Here is a 10207-nt window from a genome sequence, read left to right as displayed (position 1 = left end):
ACAGGTCACACCGGTAACCGAATCCCCAAAAGACAGGGCATTCTTCCCACTTTATTCTTGTTTTTACCCTTGTGGACAAATTTACAGAACATCAATTGACCGCTTACCTCTTAAATAGGTAAACACGAAAAGTGGACCCACTCGCTTTTGTCCCTACGCGCTCACATCACATGAAAGCCTCATACTACTAGCGCGTGGTCGTTGTGCTTGTTTAAAAAATTATTCACGTCGCTCTTTGGTTGGGTATTTTTCGCTTCGAACGACAGTAAATAATGCGCCTCTCCAAAGGGAACAATCCCCTGTATCGCACTCCACTCAATATGTCATAAGACCCGTAACCAACCAACCATACCATGTAATATTAATAGGGGTTATACATTAAGACTATGTTTGGTTCGCCCAATATAACATGTACCATGGATAGAATAGAAAAAAGGAGATATTATATCGTATTTTATGTTCAATCATAAGTGATAAAATTTATTATCTACCTTATTTTTTTTATCCCTTTCATACAAGATATGCTAATTTTATGGTAAAATATCTAATGTATATATTTCATGTATCAAAATTTTATTTTCTAATATACTTATTTTATAAAATATTTTTTTATTATAAATTAAATTTATGATTGAAAAAGAAAAACTAAAAAAATATTTATAAAATAATATTAATATATAATATATAAATTATTTTTATATATTAAATAACATAATATAATTTTTTTGTAAAATTTAAATATTTATTAATTATGAATATTGTTAAATATAACAAAATTTTTAATTTTTTAAATACAAAATATTTAAATGTGATATAATTTTTATTTAAAACAATATAAATAATATATATTTCATATTATTATTTTTATCTAATTTAAAAATTAAATATAATATAATATAGTGTATTACAACTTAAAATATCATATTCATAAGATATGTATATAAAATGATATCATATTCTATTAGAAATCGTATTCTATCAAATAATATGATATCATTTAATAATATACATATCCTCTCATCATGGCAACCAAAGTAGCTTGTATGTGTTGGAAATTCTTAACCCATGTTATGCATGTGGATGGGTTTTAAAAAACAAAAACTGTTTTCCATTTCCTACTTTTCAAAACATAAAATATAATGTTTTCATAAAATATTTTGTTTTCGCTATTTTCTTAAAGTCTATTTTTAAAAATAACTATATAAAATATATGAAATGATTAAAAATAAAAAATTTATTTTTTAAACATACTTAAAAATATTTTAAATTTTTTTAATAAACTTTTATTGTAAAAAAAACATTATAAAACAATTTTCAAAAACCATTTTTTAGAACCAGTTTTATAAAATAATTATCAAATGGAGTCTTACTAATATCTATTAATAAATAAGTTAAATATGTCTGAAACTCATAAAATGCATTATTAGTTATTAATTTAACATAAATGATTATTATAAACTCAAATTTCAATATTTAAATTTATTTTAATAACTAAATAAAAATGATAAATTCATCATATAATAAAAATAAAAATAAAAACTAAAAATTTATTTCATTATATATTTTATACATATTTTCATATTTTAAATAAAATAATAAAATTTTAAAATAACCAAGTTCAACTTTCAAACAAACAACTTAATTATTTAATTTTAAATTTTATTTAAATTAAGTAAAAAATAAATACCATCGACCCGATAGATTGAATCGAGGATTACGATCTAGAAATTGTGAAGAATATTAACTTCATTTTTCCTAATACGTGTGAAGGTTATTAATTTTATAACATGGGTGGTTTCATTCTTTTTCATTAGTATTAATGAAGTGATAATAACTGATTTGGTTAAAAACTTAAAATCGTGAAATGATCCCTAAGATTTTACCAAATTCAACATGCACACAATTAAAGCGACGGTCAAAGCCATGGATTTGAAGGTGTGGACTAGGTGGGATTGAGTGGACTAGAATTCAGTGGAGAGTAGCCGAAAATTTGTGACTCGACGATGAAAACAGGAGAGTAGGTGAAAAGCAAAACAGAGAATGAAGATTATTACCATATGACTGGCTTCCACAACCACTATTGCTCTCTACCTAATCTACTGGCCAAAAACAAAGAGGGAAGTTGTGCTACATCTTTCATCATCATTTGTCTATTTTATCTATTCCAAAAAACCAAACCCTAGCGTTTTCCGGAAGCCGCTGCTTTCAGATCCGGCGGGCCTTTCACCGGAGCAACGACGTTCACGTGCTTCGGGTGGGTTCTCCGATCAATGGACGATTTCGTTGGCTTGAAATGCTCGGCATTTTGGGGGTTGTGGATGTAGGAGTTTCAGTGTTTTGGTTTGGAGATGTCGGCGTCTTTGGCGGCATTGGAGCGGCCTCGGATCGGACCGTCCACTACGGTAGGGTTGTTGTTGTTTTGTTGGGTGGGGGTGGGGGTGGTGTTGGATTTGTGTTCAATTTGGGGTTTGAGGATCTTGTTTTTAGAGTGATGTGGAGATGCATTTGGTTTTCAGTGTATGTTTGGTTGCTGGGAAATGTGAGGAAAAATGGAAGTTGAGGAATTCATGTTTTAGTTTTGAAAAGGGAGGAAAAATGTAAAGATCGCTGAACCATTTCAGGTGGTTGTGGTTGATTACCTGAGTATATTTTGTGATCTTTTGCATTTTGGCATTTACGTGAGTAGGAAATTGGGCTCTAAAAAATTCAATTGTTGGAATTCTTTATTCAAGTCAATAGGGCAAAAGCAACTACTGGTTTGAGGATTCTGAATTGTTAGTGAAGTTTTCCTGAAATTTGGGATGTCTTTTAGCGGACGGGCCAAGATTCTGTGAAGATTGGGATGTTTTTAGTGGACGTAAGAAGTTTTTTCTTTTTCCTATTAGAATTAGGAAAAGAGAAGAAAATGGAGTTGTAGAAATAACTCCAAGGAAAATGCAGGAATTTTATTGAGCCTTTCAAAAATTTGGTTTGCACTTGATTCTCCTTTCCAGCTTTCAAAAAAATTTGTTCTGTTGTGGGTTCTTGCACTAAATCCGAAGGGGTTTTAGCCCTTGTACTATCAAATTCCTACATTCTTTAGCGGGCTTTGGAAAATTCAATGGTCATCACTGAAAGTTCTTTACAGAATCTATGTACCTCATAGAGCTGCTGAGAGATCGATAACCTTGTGAAGTGTCATAACACGGAAGATCACATGCCAATATCAACTGGTGAACCCATGCACATCAGAATGTGCTTATTTGGGTACCATGTTAACGGCTAACTAATTTCTGATGTTTAGGTTTTTTTTTTTTTTTTTATTTTTATTTATTTAAATAATTTAGTTTTTTTTGGAAACTAAAACATTCTTCTTCTGTTTCTTTACCTATGGAAAAGTATCTGGATTCTATAATCACGTATCTGTTTTGATGTGTTTTTTTTCCCGTACTTTTAATTCTTAATGTTCTTAATGTGCAAGTCCGCCTCCTTCAGTGCTGGGTAAATATTTTTTTCTTGGGTTTCTAACATATGCAATAATTGGCAGGTTTTCAAGAGTGGACCGCTTTTCATATCTTCAAAAGGTAGAAAAATATTTTTCCTTCTTCCTGCTAGATTTCTTCTTTTTATCAGGGTTCTTTTTGACATGTGTTAGTTCACTATGCTCATCAATTTTCCCAACACGCACTTGGGAACTTGCTTTTTCAATGTAATAAAGTCTTAGATCCTTTTAGGGGACTAATCTTACAACGGAATCTTACAAAAAGATTCTTGCATTGCACAATGTCTTTTCTGCTATGAGATTCATCATTCATGCTGGACAGTGCTAATGCCAATTCAGTAAAAAATCATGCTTACTCTCAATAACTGCTGATGGCTTTTGCTCTTCAAGTGAGTGTTGTTAGGTGGATGTTATAGTAGATAATACATAATTTCATGCAACTCTTTATCAGAATGTTAAAATTAATTTTTCTATGCAAGCAATTTTGAATTAATTGAAAATGGAAAAAGATAAAAAATCAATATGAATAATTCTGTTAGATGAAAAGTTTTGTTAAATTGATTTTAATACTTATATGTCATGACAAAAACATGTCAAATGAAGTCACACAACCTGCTTTTTGCTCAGTAGAAATCTGAAATTTGAGTCACTTTTTTGTCACCCAAAGATGATTAACGAGGTATGTCATTCAATCTGCTAAGCAAGAGCACATTTATTTTTTGGAGTTTGATATTTTAAAAAATGCATCTGCTTAAAGTAATAAACCAAAAAATGCTTCCTAATTCATGATAGGGCTGTGGGAATCAGGAATCTGGCTCTACGTGGTAAAATTATTTAATTCTTGTGCTGTTACTTTTAGTTGCGCAAAATCTTCCACTTGCAAGAATTTTCCTTGTGGGAAACATGGACTGGTATTGCTTGTCATTGATTTAGTTCAAATTAAGGGAATAAAGGTTGGTTCAGTCGAAGATTGTTGGGCAGTGGAAGAAGGAAATAGCTTATGTTGTAGGGCAACATTTAAGAACTCTGCTATAGTCAAATAATGGCTCAGTAGGGCTTTGGATTTTTGGTTGAGGGAGAATAGAATTAGATTTTATGGATGAAATAAGGTTTATGTTGTCTCTGACTTATGGTGTTTTATAAATTGAAATGAAAAAGAAAATGTTGCTGGAATTTCTAGACAGGAAGCAAGGATTATTGATCTAACTTCAGAATTTGGGAGTGAAGGTACGGTTCAGGTTTGTGATTGAAGCCTAGTGGTTTAGGGATGAACTTAACATTGAGGACTGGTTGGCTTCTTTGCAGCTCACACAGTAGCTGCAAAAATAAAATAAGAGCATTGAAACTCACTGAAGCCTTCTAGGATCTCACATAGAAGAGAAATCATGGGGGATTCACTATTAATGATGAGACTAGGAGTGATCAAAGCCTAGTGGTTTAGGGATAAAGTTGACATTGAGGATTGGTTGTCTTCTTTGCAGTGCACACAATAGCAGCAAAAATAAAATAAGAGCGTTGAAACTCACTAGCCTTCTAGGATCTCACATAAAAGAGAAATAATGGGGATTCACTGTTAATGATGAGACTAGGAGAGTTGAAGGACTGAATTGATCTCCTACCTTGGAGGAGAGGACAACTTGGTTAGAGAGATTGTTTGAAAGGGATGAGATTAAAGGATACATTCTTCAGATGGGTAGCATCAGCCTCTGGTCTGTTTTCCTTAGCATTCTAGCAAGGGTGCTTGTGAACCCTAAGAGGGTTTGCTGAATTTTACCACAATGGAGTCATTTCAATGAATTTCTTGTTTCTGAAAAAAGGAACATCTTATATCTTTTATTTTAACTGATTATGGTTGTTGAGCTCTTGCCCATCCAGTCTGTTTTCATCAAGACCGTTTTATCTTGCCCTTTTGAAGAGTGATAGGTTGTTAACATTTTTCAGGTTAATTTCGTCTGGAAGTCTAAAGTTTCTCCAAAAAATTAGTGTTTGCATGGTTTTTGGCTAATAAAAAGATGAATTTATATGGTTTTGTTAGGAGACCTTATAAAGCCATTGGTCTTGCGGGTTGCATTCTTTGTTTTGGATGTAGAAAAAGGGCTGGTTACTCTTCATCCACCATCTGATTGCACTGTGTTTGTAGCTGATGTTGTTTGATTTGGCATATAACTCTTGCGTTTGTTCTAGAAGTATGACAAAATTGCTAATAATAGCATTTTGGGCTTTTGGGATGAAACCTGGGGGGCTGATACTGTGACAAGGAGCAATGCATGCCAATTTCTTGAGCAATAAGGGGAATGCCAAAACTTTGAGGTTAGATAGAGGATCATAGATGTCCTGTGGAATTCTGCATGCTACCTCACTATTATGGTTTGAAGAGTTTGAGGGTATTCATCTGCATTTTTTTTTCATAGGTAAATTTTTGTCGCTGTCGGGACTTGAACCTGGAATGACCCATAAACCCTCCCCAACCTCTAATCATTTGAGCCAGGCCTAAGGAGTGCAATCACTCAAGGAAGACAACTACATCTAGAGTTGAGTGGACCTCTTGCTTGAGGATGGATCTTAAACTTAATTTGGATGGTCATTGTTTGGGGAATCAAGCAAAACTAAAGATTGGTGGAGTATTTTGTTTTTGCTAAACAAATAGAGTATCTGAAGAGCACCAAAGAAAGGGGGCATATCTGTGTATATAGGTAGTATGCACAATGCAAAATTGGTGGAATATTTTGAGATTTTATGGGCTTGGTGGTTAGAGCTTTTTACAAAGGGCAGGGACATATTGATGGTTAGAACTTTTTCTAAACTAGTTAGATTTAGTTTGGTCATTGAAGTGGATGCTTGTGCTCTTGGTTTGTGGGAAGGTTTGGTTTAAGCATCCTTGCGGGATGTTAATAACTTTCACATGATGGGGGATTTGACCATTGTTTTCTTGTGGTTGTTTCATGGAAAGAGGAACTATAGAAATTGGACCTTTAGATTTGAAAGATTGTTCCTCGTTAGAGAGCTGGGTGCCACCTTGTTTGGTCACCCAGATTGACAAGCTAGATTGCTGGATAGCTTGGCAATTGAGGAGCCAACCCTAGAGGTTTTTCTTAGGGATTTCTTCCCTGTTGAGCATTTGTCTACTTTAGGAGGAGAGTGCTAGGTTTCTATTGTGCTTCAGTTGGGGTTTTGGGGGGCATCTTTTGGTGCCCTGTTATAGTCTTCTCTTGTAGCCTCTTCTTTTTGTGTTTTAACTTGAAATATGTCTCACCTTCCTTGGACTCAATTCCTTTCTGTTAGTACAGTTGCCATTGTTCCCTGGATCACACCAAACCTCCTGGGCGGCAAAAAAGAAAAAGGAATTTCCAAGTTTAGTTTAAAGAAACCTCTTATTGAGAAGTGTTACGTCCTCTTGGCAAGAGTTCTCTTTCCATTTCCTCCTCTGGTTAGTCATTATTGTCAATCTTGTCATTGATGGAAAGAGAATGATGAACCTTAACCTTTGAAGAAATCTTCTTTATATTGGGCGTTTGATGATAAGTTTATCAGCTATTGATTCAGGTACAGGTGGTAAAAGGTAGGATTAGGACTTTGTAACAGCCCCTTAGAAGTTTCAAATACAAGTATGGTTTAGATGCAGCATTATTGATCCTTTGGGGTAGAAAGTAGGAGATTATGAAGATATGCTATTATAAGCAAGATGCACTCAGTCCCAAAGTCAGTTATTCCTAACAGTGCTTGTCTTTCCATCTGTGTGGATTGTGGATAAATTTTCTCCAATGAAGTAGAATACATTAGCAGAGGCGTGAGAGCGGTTTATTTGAGTAAATTTCTTTTACACCTTCATTGTAGTAGAATATGAAGGATTTGCTTTTATTAATAACTCGCACTTGCTTTGATTCTCTTGCCAGTTGAAGACTTTTCTTGTACCATTTCGGTGTGATTTTTTTCTATTATCTGTTTTGTTTTCTTCCTTACAAACAGCATGTGATTGACCTTCTTAACTTGTGTTTGAATATTTTTTTTCCTTGTTTGAACGTTTTCTTTACATTTATAGTAAATGGTGTGGTCAATCTTCTGAACTAGTGTTTTGCAGACAACTACCTTTTTACCACTTAGCTCCTCCATCTTCTTGTAAAATATTGAATTCGTCTTCTACTGCATTTAGGATCCTGCCAATTTGTGAAGTTTTTGGAACACTAATTTAAATTTAATCACACCATTTTCCCATGCTTAAGAGATCATGGGAAATTTTTAAGATTTGCCTTTATAATATTGGTCATGAATATTAATTTAAATTGCAGGAATAGGTTGGAAGTCTTGGAAGAAGCGCTGGTTTATCCTGACACGCACTTCATTGGTTTTCTTTAAGAGTGATCCTGTAAGTACCATTGGGGCCTCAAAATAATACTTATCAATTCTCTTAGTTACTGTGTATAAGGGGTTGTTTATGTGGTTCTATGATTTGATTGTTGAACTAGAAACTACAAAAAATTACAGGTATGCTTGCTTTGACTCCACTTCTACTTTTTCTTTTTGATAACCAAGGAACCTTCCAAGGCCGACCCTTTAGACTCTCCATGGGGACCCAAACCTTGGGATGCTGACCGCCTTTCATATATTATCATCTTAGTCAATTTCATTCACCCTTAGACATAATTAGTAGTGCATTTTCCATTGGTTTTTACATTACTGTTACTTAGAAAAAATGATTATTTATGATTTATCTCTTACCTTTTTTCTTTCTTGATAAGTAAATAAGATGTAATGAAGTGAGCACCAAAATGATGGGACACGGAATGAAAAAAGGTCAAAGAAAAAGGTTGCTTTCATCTTATGTACCACCTGACACAATAATCAGATCTAGAAAAGGAAGGCTTACATCTTCTACTGATCTACTGGATCACTCACTAAAAAATTCATAAAAAAATTTCAACTGGGATTTGGATGCTTTAAGCCAGCAAACATTATTTCATTGCAGAGAATAGAAGCCATGCTTTCCCTATCTTAACCTTACAATTGCTCTATGCTAACCACTCAAACTAATCTTAATCGACTGAAACGACAGCCATGCATACCAGAAGTTGAGAATGATAAAGATCATAATTCCATGCCTTCCTACAACAGATGAATAAATGGATAGCTGATTTTTCTTTATGCTTATACAAAAACATTCAATTGGCTAATGCCTTGCTTTTTTGCATAAAATGGTCTGAAAGAACCTTCTTTCAAGTTGCTTCCCAAACAACTTGCCAATCTACTTTTTGTCTCTTTTTCGGATGCCAAGGATTGCGCGGTTAAGGTTGGAAAAAATCCAAAGGGACTTCCTATGGGGAGGTGGGACCTTACTCATCTAATGAAGTGGGATACCGTTTGCTCCGACAGAAGGATGGGGAGCCTAGGTGTTACGCACTTTCACTTGCTTAATAAGGCCCTCCTTTGTAAGTGGATTTGACACTTTGCTTCAGAGAGGGAGGCCTTTTGGAGACAAATCATTAGTGGTCAATATGGGAATTTGGAAGGGGGTTGGTGCTCTAAGGAAGTGAGGGGAGGCTATGGTGTTGGTTTATGGAAGACCATAAGAAAGTTGTGGGATGTAATTAGTTCTAAATTGTCCTTTTCGGTGGGCAATGGGAAACGGATAAAGTTTTGGAAAGATAAATGGTGCGGGGACAAGCCGTTAAATGTTTCTTTTCCCTCTTTATTTGCTCTTTCTAACTCTAAAGATGATTGGGTGATGGAGTTGTGGCAGCTTTCTAATGAGGGGGGTGGTTGAAATCCTAACTTCCTGAGACCCCTAAATGATTGGGAGATTGTTATTGTGGAATGTTTTTTGGCAAGACTTCAAGATAAAGTGGTAGAAGAGGGTAAGGAGGATAAAGTGTGTTGGGTTGATATGAAGAGTGGAGCATTCTCTGTTAAATCACTTTATGCTAGCCTAGAGATAGGAAGGGTAGTGCAATTCCCTTCTAGTGTTGTGTGGAATGTGTGGATTCCTCCTAAGGTGTGCTTTTTTGCTTGGGAGGTGATTTGGGGAAAAGCTTTAACTCTTGACCAGCTTCAAAGGAGGGGGTGGTCTTTGGCCAACTGTTGTTTCTTATGTCTATCTCATGAGGAGTTTATTGACCACATCCTTTTGCATTGTGACAAGGCAAGGGTGTTGTGGGAGCTATTATTCTCTCTCTTTAGAATTTTTTGGGTGATGCAGTTCATAGTTAGAGAGACTTTGCTAGGTTGGCATGATTCATTTGTTGGAAGAAAGCGAAAAAAGGTTTGGAGGATAGCTCCTTTATACCTCTTTTGGACTATTTGGAAAGAGAGAAATAAAAGATCTTTTCAGAATGTGGAATTCCCAATCCAAAGGTTGAAATACTTGTTTTTGTGTAACTTGTTAACTTGGACCAAACTGTTTATAGGTGAAAGATTGATGTCCATAGTAGATTTCATTGATTGGTTGGGGTCGGTTTGAGGGAGGGAGTATCTTTTTGTCTTCTCCTCCTGATGTAGGACAACCCTAGGATGGTTGCCTACACTCAAGGGTAGGTGGACTAGGGTTTTATTTTTTAATGTGTAAGGAGAGGAACAAAGAATAAATTTTGTGATAGAGAAAATTATAAGATAAGAAATAGAGGGAAAGAAGAAACAATGAAGAAAAGATGGAAACCCTTAGAGTCTCACTAAGGCCTTCTAGGAGTCTCACCTAGAAGAAAATCAATGGAGTCTCACCATTGAGAGTTGCAACCT

General features: G+C 34.8%; 1 protein-coding gene across 3 annotated transcripts in view; it reads left to right on the top strand.

Annotated features, from left to right (window-relative positions):
* The first annotated feature begins 2057 nt into the window (after positions 1-2057).
* LOC117916712 (rho GTPase-activating protein 7) overlaps positions 2058-10207 on the top strand; it is a 45433-nt gene continuing 37283 nt past the window's right edge. The window contains exons 1-3 of one of the 3 annotated variants that reach the window (XM_034832860.1): positions 2058-2402; positions 3527-3563; positions 7768-7844. In XM_034832860.1, coding sequence (XP_034688751.1) covers positions 2349-2402; positions 3527-3563; positions 7768-7844 — 168 coding nt within the window. In that variant the 5' untranslated portion in view covers positions 2058-2348. Of the gene's footprint in view, positions 2403-2480; positions 2858-3526; positions 3564-7767; positions 7845-10207 lie in introns of those variants that run through there. The other 2 variants (XM_034832861.1, XM_034832862.1) reach the window with 2 other exon arrangements.

This window comes from Vitis riparia, chromosome 6, assembly GCF_004353265.1.
Source record: "Vitis riparia cultivar Riparia Gloire de Montpellier isolate 1030 chromosome 6, EGFV_Vit.rip_1.0, whole genome shotgun sequence".
NCBI lineage: Eukaryota > Viridiplantae > Streptophyta > Magnoliopsida > Vitales > Vitaceae > Vitis > Vitis riparia.
This window is presented reverse-complemented; position numbering and strand designations above follow the sequence as displayed.